Source organism: Myotis daubentonii, chromosome X (genome assembly GCF_963259705.1).
Source record: "Myotis daubentonii chromosome X, mMyoDau2.1, whole genome shotgun sequence".
NCBI lineage: Eukaryota > Metazoa > Chordata > Mammalia > Chiroptera > Vespertilionidae > Myotis > Myotis daubentonii.
The window spans coordinates 89,051,757-89,071,860 of NC_081861.1; the positions used below are offsets into that span (position 1 = coordinate 89,051,757).

A 20,104-nucleotide genomic window follows, 5' to 3' on the forward strand; every position below is an offset into this window, starting at 1 on the left:
TTCCACCATCTCACCCACTCTTAGGATAAGTCCCTGTTTGCTAGAGAGAAAATGAGAGGCAGAAACTTTTGTCTATCTTGCCACTTCTATAGGAACCTTATCTCCTATTTTTCTTCTCTTTCACCTATACAAAGTTCCCCTCTGTCCAATTGCCTTTATCCCCTTCAACATATTTATTACAGTCTTCCTTCTTCCCATCACAGTCAAATTACAGTTTCCACTTTCTTACTTCCCATTCATTCATATCCAAGTCTGGCTTCTCATTCCACCAGTTCACTGAAATAGTTCTTTTAATTACCATTCCCTTTGGTTTCCTCTGTAGCACTTGACCTCTTCTTATAGCCATTTTCCTCTTCTGTTTGTTTCCAGGACATTACTCTCTCCTTGTTTTCCTTCTTTCATTCTGGCCACTCCTTAGTAGTCTCCACCTGACCCCTTAAATGTTGGAATTTGGTATTCTATTCTCATCCTACATTCTATCTTAACAGTGGTTCTTAACTTTTTTGGGTCACATACAGCTTTGATAATCTGGTAAAGTTTTGGTCTTTCTATCCAGAAAAACATACAGCCGTATTTAGTACAGCATCAGGGGGTTCAAGAAATGCACCCTATTCCCTATTTGAGCTCATCTACTTATATTTTTACTAGGGGCCCGGTGCACGAAATTCGTGCACTGGGTGTGTGTGGGGGCGAGTGTCCCTCAGCCCAGCCTGCCCCCTCTCACATACTGGGAGCCCTCAGGCGTTGACCCCCATCACCCTCCAATCGCAGGATCGGCCCCTTGCCCAGGCCTGATGCCTCTGGCCTAGGCGTCCGGCCCGGGCAGCGGGGACCCGCAGCTGCAGCGGCCCCATGATCGTGGGCTTCGCTTTAGGCCCAGGCAAGGGACCCCTAGCTCCTGGGACTGCCAGCTTCAACCATGCCCAGCTCCCATCGCTGGCTCCACCCCTACTTCCTGCTATCACTGGCCAGGGCGGAAAAGGCACCTGATTCTCTGATCATGGCTGGGGGGCAGGGCAAAGGCGGCCCCAGGGCCGCCTTTGCCCTGCCCCCCAGCTCTTAGCTCCCCCCTGGGTTTCCGATCACTGTCAGTGGCAGGGGGCTTCTTCCTGCTTTCCCTTTCGCCTCCCTGCATTGTGCCTACATATGCAAATTAACCGCCATCTTGTTGGCAGTTAACTGCCATCTCAGTTGGCAGTTAATTTGCATATAGCCCTGATTAGCCAATGAAAAGGGTAGCTCGTACGCCAATTACCATTTTTCTCTTTTATTAGTGTTGATATGCTGATAATTTGAAAAAATATCCATAGTTACAGTACAAACTTCTCTTTTGAGCTTTGAACCTGTTATGTAGCTAGCTATCTACTAAAAATATTCATTCAGATATCCTACCTCAATACAAAACAATTCTTCTCCAAAACCACTTCTCCTATACCTTCTGTATTAGTCTATGGCACCACCAGTTGCCCAGGTCAGAATTCTGGATGTCATCTGATTTATTCATCCTTCCAAAAGTGGAAATTTGTTTTGTAATTACAAAAGTATTGTGTGCTCAATTTAAATAATTCCAATACCTATATACAAAAAAAGTATAAAGTAAAAATTATCCTCATCTCTCCTTTTAGGAATTCTAGTCCATGGCAACAATTGAGCTTAAGTGACTGATCACTTTAGGTGGGGTATGTGCTCTCCAGTTAATCAGTCTCTATATTGAGCCCATTTCACTCATTTATGTCTGGCCTCTATAGTATCTGAATTTACAACCCTTTCTGTATATACTGTTGAGTAACCTAGTTTTCAATAATACATGTACTATATCTATGTATCTACGTATCTATAACTATATTCATATCTATATCTATATATATATATACCTTAAGTAACTTTGATTTTTTTATCCTCACCTGAGGATATGTTTATTGATTGGAGAGTGAGAGAGAAAAAAACATGTGAGAAACATCAATCAGTTGCCTCCCATTCACACCCCAACCAGGGATTGAACCCGCAACCTTTTGGTGTAAGGGACAACACTCCAACCAACTGAGCAACACAGCCATAACTATACAGAATATATTTTGATATCAGCATATACAAATACATCTTATTTGTTAATCTACCATTCTGATAACTAACCTGTATTCCATCATATAAATATACCATAATTTATTCAACCAATTTCCTATTATTGGATATTCAGAATGCTCCCATGTTTTTGCAATTATGAACAACATTGCAATCATAAAGATATATGTATTTGTAGATGTGCTTCTGAAAACTTGTGTGGAGTATTCCCTGGAGGTAAAATTGCTTAGATAAAGGAATGAACACTTACACTCCTCTAAAAAGTTTGTACCAATTTATGTTTTCACCATCAGCATTTGAGTATTGGCATCATCTTGAATTTTCTCTGTCCTTTATCCATACCCCCAACTTTCAACCATTTATGAAGATATCGATTCTACTTCCTCAGTACCTCCTTTTTTGAAAAAAATGATCTTAGAGAGGGAAGGGGGGGAAGAGAGGGAGGGAGAGAGAGAGAAAGAGAGAGAGAGAGACAGAAACGATTTGTTGCCTCCCACAAACACCCCAACCAGGGATTGAACCACTAACTTGGGTTACGTGCCTTGACTGGAAATCACACCCACCACCTTTAAGTGTATGGGACGATGCTCCAACAAACTGAACCACACTGGCCAAGGCCTTCCTCAGTATCTCTACAATTTGTCCCAGCTTCCATTCTTACTGATACTTACCTTAGTTCAAGTCCTCAGTGTTTTTAACCTGGACTGTTGTCAATAGTTTATTAGTCTCATATCTCATTCCCCTTCAATCTATTCTTCAAATAGCTTCCAGTATGATCTTATTAAATACCTAATATGGATGGCCCTCTTTCCTCTTATTTTTTAAATATATATTTTTATTTATTTCAGAGAGGAAGGGAGAGGGAGAGATAGAAGCATCAATGATGAGAGAGAATCACTGATTGGCTGCCTCCCACATGCCCTACACTGCGGATGGAGCCTGCAACCCAGGCATGTGCCCTGACCGGGAATCGAACCATGACCTCCTGGTTCATAGGTTGATGCTCAACCAGAGCCATGCTGGCTGGGCCTTCTTTCCTTTTAAAGACTTAGTGTGCATACTATGCCTTTCATAATTTGCCCACCTACCTTTAATCCTTTGCGGTCGTTTGTCTACTCTCAGCCACCAAAGCTTTTTTACCATTCCGGTCGTATGTCTGCTCTCAGCCACCACAGCAAGGAACCATACGAATCTTAACTCTATTCATTCATGTATCAGTTCATAATTTCTCTGAAAGCTCTTAAGTGTCTAAGCGACCTTATCACAAACCAAAACACTGCCCCGACAAATCGGAGATATCGAAACTCAATATAAACAAACGTGGTCGTTCCACACTCACCATGCAAAACACTGTGGCGAGTCAGTCACCTTTTGAGAGTGAAGAAATCAACAAACTTCAGAGATACTTCGCAGAATTTCAAATAAAGCTTTACAAATTACCTTTAACTGTAATTAGGCATTCTCACTTGTTAAGATATTTCAAAATAATACTCCAAAATGGCAAAAAGAAAGTTACCGAAAGAAGTGTACTGCGAATCTGAAAGTAACGATGAAGAGTTTTATTTTGGCACCTTGAATACTGACTCTGACGTAGAAAGTGATAACATTTGTAGTGATTCTACTAGTGACGTAGTTCCAAAAAAGAATTAATAAATCTTGTTTATCCTTCATAATCTTGCATGTTATGTATCACTGCTCTTTCAATGGAAATTAATTCTGACCAGTGTGACACCCATGTCCAAATTTAATACGACCGCAAAGGGTTAAAAACTCATTTCTTCCCACAAAAATTAACTCCTACTCTACAACCTAGCCAAACTCAACTACTTTTCACTTCCTTATCCAAGACACTCATCTACTTTTGCATTTGTTCTGTCTGCCTGGAACGTCTTTCCTACCATTCTCCACTTGATTATCTGCTTAGCACAGTAGGTGATCAATAAATATTACCTACTATAATCATCATCCTTTAAAATTTAGCATAAAAGTCACCTCTTCTAGCCCAGCTGGTTGGAGCGTCATCCGTACACCAAAAAGGTTGTGAGTTCCATTCCCGGTCAGCGCACATACCTAGGTTGAAGATTCCACCCCCGATTAGGATGCATACAGGAGGCAAGCGACTGATGTTCGTTCTCTCTCTCTCTCTCTCTCTCTCTCTCTCTCTCTCTCTCAAATCAATAAACATATCCTTGGGTGAGGATTAAAAAAGATCACCTCCTCTAGGAATAGTTTCCAGTGTTCCATACCAGAAAACTTGAAAAACATGCAAAAGATGAAAATGAAGATTATCCTAACCTTTTATCTCAGAAATAACTACTATTATCACATTCATGCATTTCCTTCCAAATTTTTATATATACAGTGGGGCCTTGACTTACGAGTGTCCTGACTAACGAGTTTTTCGAGATACAAGCCGTCTCTCGGCCGATTTTTTGCTTTGAGTTGCAAGCTAAAATTCGGGTTATGAGCCAGCTTCAGATACCCCACCGCTAGTTGGCGCAGCGAACGTCACAGTGAACACCACAACATCAGCCCAACATCACGTGTCTCACTCGTTCACTGTTGATTTGACATATGAGTAATTTGAGCTACGAGCTCTGTCACAGAACGAATTAAACTCGTAAGTCAAGGCCCCACTGTACATATATTTTTTAAAGCATAACTGAGAAAGCAAGTTTTGTGTTCTGCTTTTCTCACTCTACATTGCAAGCATTTTTGTCATTAGTTTTTTTTATTTTTTATTTCAGAGAGGAAGGGAGAGTGAGAAACATCAATGATAATAGAGAATCATTGATCAGCTGCATCTTGCACGCCCCCTACTGAGGAATCAAGCCCGCAATCTGGGTATGTGCCCTGACTAGGAATGGAACCATAACCTCCTGGTCCATAGGTTAATGCTCAACCACTAAGCCACAATGGCCGGGCCATTAGTTAGTTTGTTTTATAAAGAGCTTTTAATCCTTACATAATAATCCATCACACAGATGACAAAATAACTGAACATTCCCTTTACATTAACCATTCAGGTTATTTCTCATTAATATAACATGATCATAAACATCAGTGTCTACATCTCTGATTAAAATAGATCATCCTATCACCATGTGCTAATAAGCATTCACATGCATCTTTTTATTTAATGCTCACAATAACCCTCTAAGGAGGGTACAATTATTATACATATGGGAAAGCAAAGGCTGAGTAACTTACCCTAAGTCACATTGCTATTAAGCAGTGGGGCCAATATTCAAATTCAAGCCTACTGGACTATACCCTAAAGTCTGATCATTTAACAATTTTTAAGTCTCTCAATGCTGCCAAAGAGCTTTCCAGAAATGCCTTACAATTTTATACTGCCAACAGCAATATGCGAGAGCACCTGACTCACTAGCATTAAATATTCCATTTTCAAAAATTGAGCTCAGCCCAGGCGGCATGGTTCAGTGGTTGAGCGTCAATTTATGAACCAGGAGGTCACAGTTCGGTTCCTGGTCAGGGCATATGCCCAAATTGAAGGCTTAATCCCCAGTGGAGGGGCATGCAGAAAGTAGGCAATCAATGATTATCTCTCATAATTAATGTTTTTATCTCTCCCTCTCCCTTCCTCTCTGAAATCCATAAAAAAAATTTTTTTTAGCTCATCTAATAGGTGAAAAAAATGGTACCTCTTTGTTTCAATTTGCATTTCTTCAATTAGCATCTTCTGGGTTTTTCTTATTGCCTCACATAAGCTCCTGGTATCTTAACACATTGTTTGCGGGTAGTTTTTATCGTGCGCTAACAGGTGGCGTGGGCCATTTTTGCTAATTTTTTGCGTAAATGGCAACGTTCAGTAAAATTACGATAACTTTAGTTTAACATTTTTTTTCAATGAAACTTTTTGTGATTTACTATAAAATGTATACCGAATTATTTTTCTTAGAATCGCACTGAATGTGTGGCGAGGCAGAGAATTGTGTGAAGGGATGACTCTACGCAGTTGAATAGATTACCGTTATACCTGGAAGTACATACATAATTCACCATTGTATGTGTTAGAGACCCAAATTTTGTCCTTTGGAATTCGTATATCTGCAATGTTAGCATCCCTTTAGAGGAATAAAAAAGTATGAAAATAAATGTATTTATACGTTACCCGCATTCTACCGCTAGTCTATAAAAAAACATATTAATATGTGTCCCGCACTCTACTACCAGTCAACGTAAAACGTATAAATACGTTTCCCGCATACAATGTGTTAAGCCAGCCATCACCTGACCAAGAAGCCTTTCTGAAGACTCCTGCTTGCTTATCATTTGTTATAATCATTATTGAGCTGAGCATCTGTGAGCCTACCAACACATCTATATTACCAGAATTCTGACTGATTAGGTTTAGGTGTTTTCTGGGGACAATAATGGATAACTGACATAAGGGCATTTCCTCTAATTTCCAAAGCAATAAGGAGATCTCAAGGGAGAAAGTACATTATTTTAAACCTAACCAAGATGGAACAAAAATGGGAGGTTCATCTTCTACCACTTCCCTTGGTGAAATATACAGGTACTAGTTTAATAGTTCACCAAACTTGCCCTGTTCTTTCATTCCTCCATGATATTGAACATTCCGTTCTCTCTGCCTAGAATGCCCATTTTTTCATCTGTCTTTCTGGTTGTCCCTCCCTTCACCTACCCCCTCCAATTTCTCTGTACCTTTTATCTGGCAGACTTACAGCCAAACTACTTGAGTGCTAAATATTGCTGGAGAAAAGCCCCTATAATCACATAGATTTTTTAATTGAGACCTCAGTATGCTAGTCATTTCTCTCAAATACTCTCAGCTCCCTCTTCTATTTTGCTTAATGAGTTATATGGGATCATCATTTTGCTACTTAATTCCTTCAATGTACTCTCACTTAGGATAAAGTAAAAACTCTTAAGTGTGGAATATGGCACACAGACCCTCTATGATTTGACTCCTATGTACCTCTCTACATATAACCAGTCATTTACCAACATGCACACTTAAAACACACCCCAACAACTTGTTTTATAACCTTACTAGAGGCCCCGTGCATGAAATTCGTGCACGGGGCAGGCTCCCTCAGCCCAGCCTATACCCTCTCCAATCGGGGACCCCTTGGGGGATTGTCCGACTGTCTTGTTTAGGCCCCATCCCACAGGATATCCCTCTTGCAATCTGGGACTGCTGGCTCCTAACCACTCACCTGCCTACCTGATTGCCCCTAACCCCTCTGCCTGCCTGCCTGCCTGCCTGATTGCCCCTAACCACCTCTGCCTGCCTGCCTGATTGCCCCTAAGTGCTCCCCTGCCAGCCTTATTGCCCCCAAACCCTCTCACCTGCCTGCCTGATCGCCCCCAACTGCCCTCCCCTGCCGGCCTGATAACCCTCAACTGCCCTCCCCTGCTGGCCTGATCACCCCACCCCTAACTGCCTCTGCCTCGGCCCCCACCACCATGGCTTTGTCCGGGAGGAAGTCGGATGTCTGGTCGACCCGGTCTAATTAGCATATTACCCTTTTATTAGTATAGATAATGTTATTTCAGGCCTCTGTGCCTTGACAAATTACCGTTCTCTCTGCCTAGCAAACTCCATTGATCCATTGGAATTCAGCTTAAGAAAACTCTTTTCCAGAAAGCTTCTTCTAATCCTACTCTGATTTAGATACCCTTTTTTCTATGTTTCTTTGGCAATCTGAATGCATCTAGCATATTTAAGTTCCATAATTTTTGTTTTGCCAACTAAACTATAACCAAATTGGGGGCAGGGACCATATCTAATGTGATTTTGTATTTGCAGCATCTACCAGTGCCAACACACATTAGGTGCTCAATCAATATTTTCTTAACAAGTCAGTCATTCAAAACAGAAATTTATTGCCCAGCCAGCATGGCTTAGTGTCAACCTATGAACCAGAAGGTCACAGTTTGTTTACTGGTCAGGGCACATGCCCAGGTTGCGGGCTCAATCTCCAGTGCAGAAGGCAGCGGATCAATGACTGTCTCATCATTGATTTTTCTATTCTCTCTCCCTCTCCCTTCTTCTCTGAAAAAAAAAAAAGATATTGAAAAAAAAGAAGCCTTCCCTAACCCTTAGGTGAAGGTGCTACTTCCTCTCCTCTAGTGCACTTGCTGCATTTTAACGTCTTTCCCTTCAACTAGATTGTGAATTACATGAGGACAGTGAATATTAATAGATTAAGTAGCTAGCACAGAATCTGGTATATATTATTCAATCAGTTCATATACTGAGCTCACCATGATCTATGAGTCACACATTTCCCTAAGCTCCACCTAAGGGCCTGGGGCATAGGTAAGTTTTCACATCTCATGGAAAGCAGTGATGACTCAAAGTCCAAAGTAATATCCACTTGATTTTTATTCTCATCTCATTTTTCTGTACTTTCCAAAGTTTAAAAAAATAAATGTGCATTGCTTTTCCATCATTAAAAGTTATTAACAAACTTTACAGAACACATACACTAAAATATCAATAAAAACATTATTTAAAAATAAACATGTGTGCCTGCTTTAAAAAAAGCAGAGTAAGCCCTGGCCAGTAGCTCAGTGGTTAGAGCATTGGCCCGTGGACCAAAGGGTCTCGGCTTGGATTCCTGGTCAAGGGCACGTATCTCAGTTGTAGGTTTGATCCCTAGCCCAGGTGAGAGACATGCAGGAAGCAACCAATCGATGTGTCTCTCTCACATCAATGTTTCTTTCATTCCCTCCTCCTTCCCTTCCACTCTCTCTAAAAATCAATGAAAAAAATATCCTCAAGTGAGGGGTAACAAAAACAAGATACCTGACTGATTCTGCTGACTATCACTGCTCAAGACTTCATGCACTTAAATTTTAATAATGCTAATTAATGATAGATGAACAGACTGATGGAGAAAGAGAGAAAAACAAGGAGACATACCCACCATTGTACTTAACACTGTTAGCAAGGATAAGGTTGACATCATCTAGAAAGCTCTCTCGACTCTGATACTTGTGCTTGGAGATATTCTGTGATTAAAAGAATCAGACACTTAGATACACAAAGTTAATTGATTCCAAAAACACGTATTAGAACAAGTCACTCACCTTACGTATAGTCTCTAAATCCATTGGACTGACAATCACTTTATAATAATCTGGAACAAACTTCTTATTAACTGGGTGATGAAATGGCCAAGACTAGCAAAAAGAAAGCATGAGAAATTAAATAAAAACCACTGTTTATACTAAAGATTCTCAATCTTCATTGGGACACAGATATTCCTGAGACTCTGACCAAAACTAATGACCCTTTTCCCAGAAAGACACATCATAACCACACAAAACTCTGTATGTAACTTAAGGTGTTCTTGTATTCCTTTAAGGGTTTCTATGCTCTGAAAGAGTAAGAACCCCTGCTCCATACTCAAAATTTCTTATTCCCTAGTCCCATCCAGAAGTTTTATTGCATTACACATATAGGAACACAAAAGGAAACTTAGATCAGAATTCCTAGGCAGGATCCTTATAACAAAATGGTGCATTGAATTAACACAGTAGCTCTGTCATAAAGTTGCAAAAGACAAAAAATGAAACAAAAGACAACAAACACTGGGTAATTATCAAACTGTCATTTTTCAAGAAGCAACTCTATTTCCAAAGCTTCCATTGGCAGGCATATTAATTTCTCTCCAGGGCTATTTAGGAACATTCAAATACTGAATGTAAACAATAGAAAGAAACAACCTCTTTATGTCCACAGTTTCCTGGCCTCTTTAATTTTAATGATAATGCACACATACAGCAAAAAAGTCAGTTTTGACATTTATATGCCAGTTTGAATTGACAAACACCACCCTCCACCAGACTCCCCGACATATATGCACATGTATACCCTATTATCCTTTCCTTTCCCCTGTACTATCTTCACAATGTTTAGTACAGAGACCACTTACATCTGGAACTGCCATCATTTTCTGGGTGACAATATTATCCAGAATAAAAGAAAATGCCACTTGGTCATCATCATCCAACAAGGGATTGATAGCTTTCTCTAAACGAGCCAATTTGTCTTCTTTCTGACATGAATCAAAGCAAAGGTTTCCATGAGGTATGATCACCACAGAAAATTAAGGATAATTTAAAGTTAGGTTGTCTATTGCTGTTGCCGAAAAAAGTCTAAGAATTTTCGATTATTCAGTTTCAAGCAAAAAGTCAAGATAAATGACATTCTAGTAAAAGGATCAAACAGGATGTACCAACCACTCCTTTAGGTATTCTGTACTCTACTCTATTCACCAAAATATACATCCCTGGGCATCAAAACCTTAGCGTCCATAATAGAAACACCTTCACCAAGTTAGATTTTACAATCACGCTAACACATTACTGTTAATGACTTCTGTATAAGGAAATCTAAATGAAATTCATTTCATACTTTACTGGGAAAAAGTTTATGTACCAATTGTTCCACATCCTCACTAACACTTAGTATTATCAATCTTTTATTTAAGTCTTTTTAAAATTTTAGCCTTTCTGGTGGGTATGTAGTGGTATCTAATCATGGTTTAAATTTGCACTTCCCCAATAATCAATCAGATTGAGAATCTTTTCTTGTTTATTGGCCATTTGATTATCCTTTTATGAAGTATCTACTTCGGTATTAACATCATTATATCATTATTGCGTTTTTATAAGCTTGTAAGGTACCGTATTTTTTTAGGTAAGAAGATGGAATATAGATTACCTTTTAAAAATTAAAATTCCTCCCTGCCAAAATACAGCCTCTCAACTCCAGATGACTTCCTGGAAAATCACTTTCCTTGGCCCTTTCTAAAGAGACATGTGGGTTATAGATTTTAATCCTAGCTCTACTATTTAAAAGTCATGATGCCCAGGACAAGTCATTTTCTTCTATGAACCTCAGTTTTTCCATCTATAAAAGGAATTGAACTATATAATTTCTAAGTTCCCTTCCAAACTCTAACATACTAAAGATCTGCTACTCCTACATGTCTTTACTCTTTCTTCTGTTGCATTCCCTACTTCCTCAACCCTGCTACCCACCACCTTCTAATTCCACTGCCTTTCTCTCATTTTAAATGTCTTACCTCTTTGAGTTTTTCATCACAGAGATCCAGCATGGATTGAGAGATCTGGGTCAATGAGTGCTTTGGCCCTAAATTGTACAGCAACAAGAAGAAATGAAACTGTTAAAAATGGGGGAAGCAAGCCCAGCCAGTGTGCCTCAATGGTTGAGCCTCGACCTATGAACCAGAGGTCACGGTTCGATTCCCGGTCAGGACACGTGCCCGGGGTTGCAGGCTCGATCCCCAGTAGGGGTTGTGCAGCAGACAGCCGATCAATGATTCTCTCTCCCTATCCCTTCTCTGAAAATCAATAAAAATATTTTTTTTAAATGGGAGGTAAGAGCTGCCAACACTTCTCCAGATGTTTGCCACATTTACTTAAGCACCAAATATGTGCCAGGCACCAGACTAGCTGCTGGGCTACACACATAAACCAGTCTTATCTTCATTTTTAGTGCCTAACAAATAGTAGACACACAACAAATGAACAAACTAATTTTAACTCTCTTCCTTATTTGTGTATATCCACACATAGTAGTACAACTATTGATACTGCTGTCTTTAATGCTTTGAAAATGATACTAAGGATGGAGAACGATAATATGTTTAAGGATGGCTGAGGAGATCAATACAGGATTTAAAATCTTCCCATACTTAGCATATAGAATTTGCCACTGTAATTTTTGTTTGCAGAACTCATGGTTTGTGATGTCCTCCCAACATATGACTAATCCAAACAAAGCCTTTCTCATAAAAGAATCTCTATCTCATCTCAGAATATTACTTTAGTTTCCCTGATATCCATAATAAGAGCTTCAGAAACCATTTCCTACACTCCCTGCTTATGGCTACCCTAATTTAAGCTCACCAGGATAGTTTAAAACATTTTCATCTAGACTAATAATTCTGACTACTTCCTTTCAGTACTTATTTTCTTATCTTTCCCTGTCTATTCTTTTGTGTAAGTGTTCCCCAGAGCCTAAACCTCAGCTCTTTTCTAATTAATTTAGCATTCATCCATTTATTCATTCAACAAATGTTTAATGACATGTTCAATAAGAATAATGGGATCTATTTCAGTACTCCTTATAATTACAGTGACTGTTCATAGCATGATCATTGCTTAGTCACCAGAGGATAACATTTGTTAGTGGAGATCGGAAAAATTTATTTGTGAGATTCTGCAGAGTTCATTTTTCTATTCCCAATATTTGCTGAAGTTAAATAAAAATTTTCAAGGCCCCCTCCCCCAAAAGAGAATAATGGGAAAATAAGACACCACTGCCCCATATTTAGATGACAAAACTGAGGAGGCTATGAGCAGTTAAGATAATTTATCTAAGGTGACTCAATTTGTAAGAGTCAGAGCCATGACTCATATGTTACCTGTACTCTTAACCCCTATATGAATCTGTGCTCAAGGACACAATGGGAACCAAAAAAGTTTACCCTTTACATACAGAAGCTGTATTGTTTTTCCCCCCTTTAAAAAGACTCAGAAAGATTTCTTCTTCCTTGCCTTTCCAGCTTTTAAGCAAAGTGGACATATAACATCCCCTGTAATAGATTTGTAGACCAAATCAAAGATTCACACACAGCAAATATGTCACATGCACATACTCTGCACAGCTTCCATCCACACTGAATGCTTCTCCCTTCTTTTTACCTAGGCCCACTTCTTAAACCCCTAGTGCTCCCCATGTAATAGTTTCATTTCAACAGATAGACTCCAAATTCTACAGAGGATACATTAAAAAGTGGTAATAAAAAGAAGCAATATACAGTTGACCCTTGAACAACGCAGAGGTTAAGGGCACTGACGACTCACACAGTAGAAAATTCATGTATAATTTAAGTTGGCTCTCTGCATATTCAGATTCCCACTACCAGCTGACCATTGAACAATGTGGGTTTGAACTGTGAAGGTCAATTCAAAAATCATATATAGCCCTGGCTGGTTTGGTTCAGTGGATAGAGCGTTCGCCTGTAGACCAAAGGGTCCCTTGCCAGGTTCAATTCCAGTCAAGGGCACATGCCTGGGTTGCAGGCTCGATCCAACATGCAGGAGGCAGCCAATCAATGATTCCCTCTCATCATTGATGTTTCTCTCTCTCCCTCTCCCTTCTTCTCTGAAATCAATAAAAAATATATATATATTTTTAAATCATATATAAATGGACCCACACAATTGAAACCCAGGTTGTTCAAGGGTGAAGTATATATTAAATGACTAAAATGTGTACTATCGGATTTTCAAAACTGCAAAATGCACTAATATATTTTAGGACCTTTTCATCAGTCCTATATAGTCTGAACTTATGAGGATCTGAAAGGTGACCTCTTCAATCAAAGAATAGATGATTCTTACCATTGTAGGTTGTACTATTTTTCACAATGAGCTCCAAATGCTCTCTGAACTCTTCCCGAGATGGGTAGAGGCGTTTACGCACATTTTCACGAAGTGTCTGTAAGTCCATTGGTCGAGTAATAATTTTGTAGTAGTCCTTTACAACCTTCCCATTGACTGGAGTGTGGAAAGGGTAAGTCTGTGCAAACAAGAGCCAGCACCACCATAAGCAAAGAACACTTGCCAGAGATTCCTAAAGATTCTTTCACATCTTACCTCTCTACCTGTTCATCAACTCTCAAAGGATGTTTTCTAGATGAAGCAAGTATGACTGTTCCCTCTACTCAATTGTTTTATAAAAAAAATGAAAGAAGCAAAAAACTATAACCTATCCTCGGCCAGTGTGGCTCAGTTAGTTGGGTGCCACCCTATGCACCAAAAGCTTGCCGGTTTGATTCCTGGTGTCAGGGCATATGACCAGGTTGCAGGCTGGATCCCTGGTACAGGGCATTTAGGAGGCAGCTGATTAATGTCTGTCTGTCTGTCTGTCTGTCTGTCTCTCTCTCTCTCTCTCTCCCCCCAAATATCAATAAAAATATTTTTAGCCCTGGCCAGGTAGCTCAGTTGATTAGAGCATTGTCCCATATACCAAAAAGGTTGAGGGTTCGATTCCTGATCAACAGCTGCAGGTTCAATCCCTGGCCCCAGTTGGCGGCATGTGCAGGAGGCAACCAAGCAATGTGCCTCTCTCACATTGATGTTTCACGTTCTCTCGCTCTCTCTCTCACCGCCCTTCCTCTCTCTCAAAACAAACAAACAAAATCAATGGAAAAAATATCTTCAGGTGAGGATTAACAACAACAAGACAGAGAAGAAAAAATAATTTAAAAAATAACACTATACCCCAAAGAATTAGGATTTCCACGTACTTAGGACTATACTGTCCTCCATCTAAAATCATGGACAGAACAAAAAGCCTTTTCGTCTCTACTGTAGATATGAATGCAATGAACTCACATTTGGAAGATCTCTCATGTCGTTGATGATAGACTCCAAGATGGATGACAGTGTCACCATGGGATCTGTCCGGCGCCGGTGGATGGACTTATGAGGTCTCTAAGGAAAAACAATGAATCAGAATGCTTCTATAGATTAAAAAACAATACTTTCTAGCTGGACAAATATGTTTTGGAAGTCTTATAATGAACAGTACACATTAATTTTCAGGGCAAGGACAAAGGGATTCAGAATCTATGTCAGGACCATGGCTTAGAGGGCTACGGGAATCAATGAGAAGCTCATCTGGTCAGAAAAAAGCAATGCAAATACTCACATTCAAATAGTCACAGTGAACAGTGGTTCCAACTCGCCGTTTCTTCTTAGGAGGGAGTTGCTGTTTAGGGAACTTGAGAACCAGAGATTTTCTGCGAACCTCATCTGCACTGCAATTAATAACACTTTCATAGCATGCAGTCCCTATTTATAGTCCCCAGGGATAAAAGCAACTACAGTGAAACAGTCCGAAGTCCCTGAGAATAAGCCTGGGAGGAAAAAGCCAAACTAAAGGCCAGACATCCACATCTAAGGCTCAGATCAGGCAAGGCCTCATAGGATCTCCAAGTTTATAATAAAGAACTAGGCAAGCCACAATTTCACTTCAGTTTCCTATTTAGAAAATAAGGGAACTAGCCCTAGCCAGTTTAGCTCACTGAATAGAGCGTCAGCCTGCGGACCAAAGGTTTGCAGGCTTGATCCCCAGCCGCTGTCGGGGCACATGCAGGAGGCAACCAATTAATATGTCTCTCTCACATTGATGTTTCTCTCTGTCTCTCCCCCTCCTTTCCACTCTCTCTAAAAATCAATAGAAAAAATATCCTCGGGTGAGGATTAAAAATAGAAAGATTAAAAAAAAAACACAAAAAAGAATTCAAATATATTTTGAATATAATACCCTGACTGTACAACTTCAGTGGCATATAGTCCAAGGACAACTAGAAAACACACCTGACTCTACAGGTTTGTTGTTGGTAGTAATATTGGTATTGTAATTCTCAAACTATTTTGTATGTATCTTAGGACAAAGCAAATGAATAAATATATTGATGTTGGGAACCAAAGAAAAGATACAAATATGAAATGTAGGGATATGAGGAAGAATCTGTAGATACAATTTGAATCTCTCTGAATTGTGATTTACAATACATGTATACTTCCTAGTTCTGTCCACTAAGAGCCTAGTACCAATGGCATCTAGATCTTGGTTTCTAAACAGCGTTCCCCAATAAATGGAACCAGGGCTCCTTTAGAGAAATGGCTGATTCTAGATCTGGGATAGGGAAATTTCAAGGAGATCCTAGAACATCTTGTGCCAGAAAGCAAAAAAGTTATCAAAGATTTATAGGGTCATTTCAAAAGGACACAGGATCTGGTATGAAGGGGTAAAATTTGGGACGATGATGGAAATCAAAATTAATAATAAGGTTAAGTTTACAAAGGAGAGAAACTTCAGAATCTGTAATAGTACTCTACTCAAAAAAGGAGGGGAAACGTTATAGAATGCCATTTAATGTAGAAAGAATGCTAGAATTAGGAAAAAAAACATTGTTTTGAGACCCCTCCCAATTTAATAATGGATCATCAATGGATGCCAAAACTATTGAGAGAATGACTGTTACAGATCAGGATATTCACCAACATATTCATTACAAAGGGAAAAACATACCTTTATCATAGAGAAATCTGGGGATCACCACTTTAACAAGATGATTAAAATAGTACAGAAACCTGACAATATGAGCTTCCTGATGTTAAGTACATAATACCACCTATGTAGTAACCTTGTCAAAGACATTTAATATGAATATAATCAATGAGAAAACAACCAGGCAAATCCAGATTGTGGGATATTTTATGAGACAATTGGCCTGGACTCTTCAAAAATAAGTCAATGTCATAAAACCCAAAAAAGGTGGGGAAGGCAGTTCTAGATTAGGAAAGGCTCAAAATACTTAAATGTTTGAACTGGAACTGGATCCTGAATTTGGGGATAGGCAATAAAGTACTTTGAGACAACTCAGGACATTTGAATAAGAACTGGATGCAAGATACTATTGAATTAATGATAATTATGTCCTATGTTGTTATGTACTATGCTAAAGAATTTATAAGAGAAATACCATGATGCCTGCAAGTTATTTCTAAACAGTTCAACAAAAGTTTAAATATATAAAGGTGAAACAAATGGGACAGCTGGTAAATTTAAAGGAATAGCATGTTGTCTTTAAATTTTCCATAGGTTTGAAATTTTTAAACTAAAAGGTTGGGGGAAATTTTTTAATTTAAAAACTCTGCTTCTTTATTAAATTCTCTTAGGGCAAGAGACAGGTATGTGTAAGCATAGTTTATGTCTCCTTAAACTTTTTGGATGGTCCATAATTACAACATTCTGAGATTAGGGACCTTACAAATATTGAGTGCCTGGGAAGTGGAATAAGAAGAGCATCTACTATATGCCAGACACTGTGCTTTATATAGTCTCTCTCATTTTTATCTCATAACTACCCTAGAAAGGGTGGTTCTATTTTGTAAATAAGAAAACTGAGACTCAGAAAAGTTAGGTACGGGAGAAACCAAGACGGAGGCATAGGTAAACACCGGAAATTGCTGCCTCGCACAACCACTTCAAAAATACAACTAAATGACAACACGGACATCATCCAGAACCACAGGAAAGCTGGCTGAGTGGAAATTCTACAGCTAGAAGGAAAGAGAAAAGCACAGACTCAGAGGAGGTGCAGAAGTAAAGTGCAGGAGTACGGAGGCACACGCCAAAAGGGCTGGCAACTGAGGACGCGGCGCACATGGAGAGGGCTGGCAGCTGAGGACTCGGTTGTCTTTTTCAATTGGAAGGGAGTCTCAAACTCCCGACTGCTCTGAACTCCAGTTCCGGGTGAGTCTCTGGGGACCCAGACTCATAAGGGGAGAAACTGGACTGTCTGGCATCGGTTGGAACTCAAGGGCAGCTTTCTCTCAGAGGTGCTTGCAGCGATTACCGGGACACTGAGACGCGGGGCCTCTTAGGGTAGGACTGGGGAGCAGCCATAGCTGCTTGCCCCGCCCTGTTGATCCCCTGAGACCCCGCCCCACCTAAGCTGTGCACAGAGGCTTTTGCATATGAAAGGCCTGGCCCTTTACAACCTGAAAATTACCTAACAAACTGCAGCTGAATCAGAGAGACCCAGAACTTCCAAAAGAAGTCCCAAGGCCCCACAGCAGCTTGCACTGCTTCACAGCTGGGCCTCATCTGGGCACCTCCAAACCCCAAACAAAGAAGAGGAATCTCTCCATAGCTCCTGCTGGGTAGCCTCAGGCAGAAGCTAAATTAGCACCTCCTTAGAGACCCAAGAGCCAGTGTACCCAGTGGTCAGAGTGGGACCATCTAGATTACAACTCCGCAGATACATAAGGGACACACTCAGGGGGCAGACTCAGTGAGCACCAAAGCCCCCACTGAAGCAAGTCTTGCCCCAGAAGAGTGTCTCCAGCACAGAAGTTCTCCCACTGCAGACACAGCTGATTCTCACAGCCAATTGGCCTGGAGGTCAATTCCTCCCAGTGATCCTACAACAATCAAGTCTTAACTACAAGACTGTGCACATAGCCCACAAAGGGGTGCACCAAGAGTGTCCACCTCAGGTAACTGGGGAGGCTGAGCCACTGGGCCCTAAAGGACACCTAACACAGAAAGCCACTCTATCAACACAGGGAAACATAAAAAATGCGGAGACAAAGAAACAAGTCACAAATGACAGAAATGGAGGAAAGCAAACTACTGGATATAGAGTTCGAAACCACACTTTTAAGGTTTTTCAAGAATTTTCTAGAAACCGCCGATAAATTTAGTGAGACCCTCAAGAAATCTAGTGAGACTGCCGATAAATTTAGTGAGACCCTCGAGGTTAAGAAAAAAGACCAACTAGAAATTAAGCATACACTGACTGAAATACAGAATATTATACAGACTCCCAACAGCAGACTAGAGGATCGCAAGAATCAAGTCAAAGATTTGAAATACGAAGAAGCAAAAATCACCCAACCGGAAAAAGAAAAAAGAATCCAAAAATATGAAGGTAGTGTAAGGGACAACTTCAAGCGTACCAACATCCGAATTATGGGGGTGCCAGAAGAAGAGAGAAAGCAAGATATTGAAAACCTATTTGAAGAAATAATGACAGAAATCTTCCCCTACCTGGTGAAAGAAATAGACTTACAAGTCCAGGAAGCGCAGAGAACCCCAAACAAAAGGAATCCAAAGAGGATCACACCAAGACACATCATAATTAAAATGCCAAGAGCAAAAGACAAAGAGAGAATCTTAAAAGCAGCAAGAGAAAGAAACTCAGTTACCTACAAAGGAGTACCCATATGAATGTCAGCTAATTGACATTAACTTAATTTCAATGAAAATTATTTTGCATAGAAAAATAAAATTCAACAAAAGTCTGCTAAAAACAGAAACTTTACAGGCCAGAAGGGAATGGCAAGAAATATTCAAAGTGATGAATGCCAAGAACCTACAACCAAGATTACTTTACCCAGCAAAGATATCATTCAGAATTGAAGGTCAGATAAAGAGCTTCACAGATAAGGAAAAGCTAAAGGAGTTCATCACCACCAAACCAGTATTATATGAAATGCTGAAAGGTATCCTTTAAGAAGAGGAAGAAGAAGAAAAAGGTACAGATACAAATTATGAACAACAAATACACATCTATCAACAAGTGAATCTAAAAATCAAGTGAATAAATAATCTGATGAACAGAAAAAAAAAAAGAAAAAGAAAAAGTTAGGTACATGCCCAAGAGCAAGTGCTCAAACTTACTAAGTGCTTTGCAACAAAAGACTAATTTTCATACTGGAACAATTACAAAGGAAAATCCATAAAAGTTCCAATGCTCTCAGCATATCCACCCCTGCCGCCCATCAGTATCATCAACCTCCCAACAGATTTCCTCTGTGGCACTTCCTATCCCTTACCTCTCAATTAGCTGTTTCCCTAAAACAATCTTGGTCCCTTCAACCTTGATAAGTTCTTCATTATCATTATGAATGACTGTCTTTTCCAACTCCTCTTCCTGTTCCTCTGTCATGGCAACAGGATTGGAAGGTGGAGCATTTGTTTGATAATAGAGGGGGCAGAATTTGTTTGTCCTCATGTGCCCAATGGCTCCACAAGCCCCACATTTCAGCTGCAGGAGGAAAAGTACCAATGTCAGAGGTAAGCAGGCTGCATGATGTTAGCTTTAAGAAATCTATACAATTTGGGTAGGTCAGCCTATGATCTTTCTGGAATAAAATTAACTTAATTTCAATGAAAATTATTTTGCATAGAAAAATAAAGTTCAACAAAAGTCTGCTAAAAACATACATACAAGGCAAGAGAGACACAAAGGCAGGATCAGAACTTTGGTTTGAAAAGAACTGTTAAACACCTTCAACCAGAGGCATTGGACAAAAGTGCATACGTATGGAAAGGGCACATTAAAAAAATACAGAGAAAGAACATTTCTATAAAACTCAAGAAAGAGCCCTAGCTGGTTTGGCTCAA

General features: G+C 39.8%; 1 protein-coding gene across 10 annotated transcripts in view; it reads right to left on the bottom strand.

Moving 5' to 3' along the window:
* TAF1 (TATA-box binding protein associated factor 1) overlaps window positions 1-20,104 on the bottom strand; it is a 162,133-nt gene that overhangs the window by 112,542 nt on the left and 29,487 nt on the right. For all 10 annotated transcript variants that reach the window (XM_059679234.1, XM_059679235.1, XM_059679231.1 and 7 more), the window contains 8 exons: window positions 19,534-19,745; window positions 14,831-14,939; window positions 14,515-14,613; window positions 13,519-13,696; window positions 11,172-11,239; window positions 10,017-10,139; window positions 9,169-9,261; window positions 9,006-9,090 (listed from right to left, as the gene is read on the bottom strand). In XM_059679234.1, the coding sequence (XP_059535217.1) occupies window positions 9,006-9,090; window positions 9,169-9,261; window positions 10,017-10,139; window positions 11,172-11,239; window positions 13,519-13,696; window positions 14,515-14,613; window positions 14,831-14,939; window positions 19,534-19,745 (967 nt within the window). The remainder of the gene's footprint in view (window positions 1-9,005; window positions 9,091-9,168; window positions 9,262-10,016; window positions 10,140-11,171; window positions 11,240-13,518; window positions 13,697-14,514; window positions 14,614-14,830; window positions 14,940-19,533; window positions 19,746-20,104) is intronic.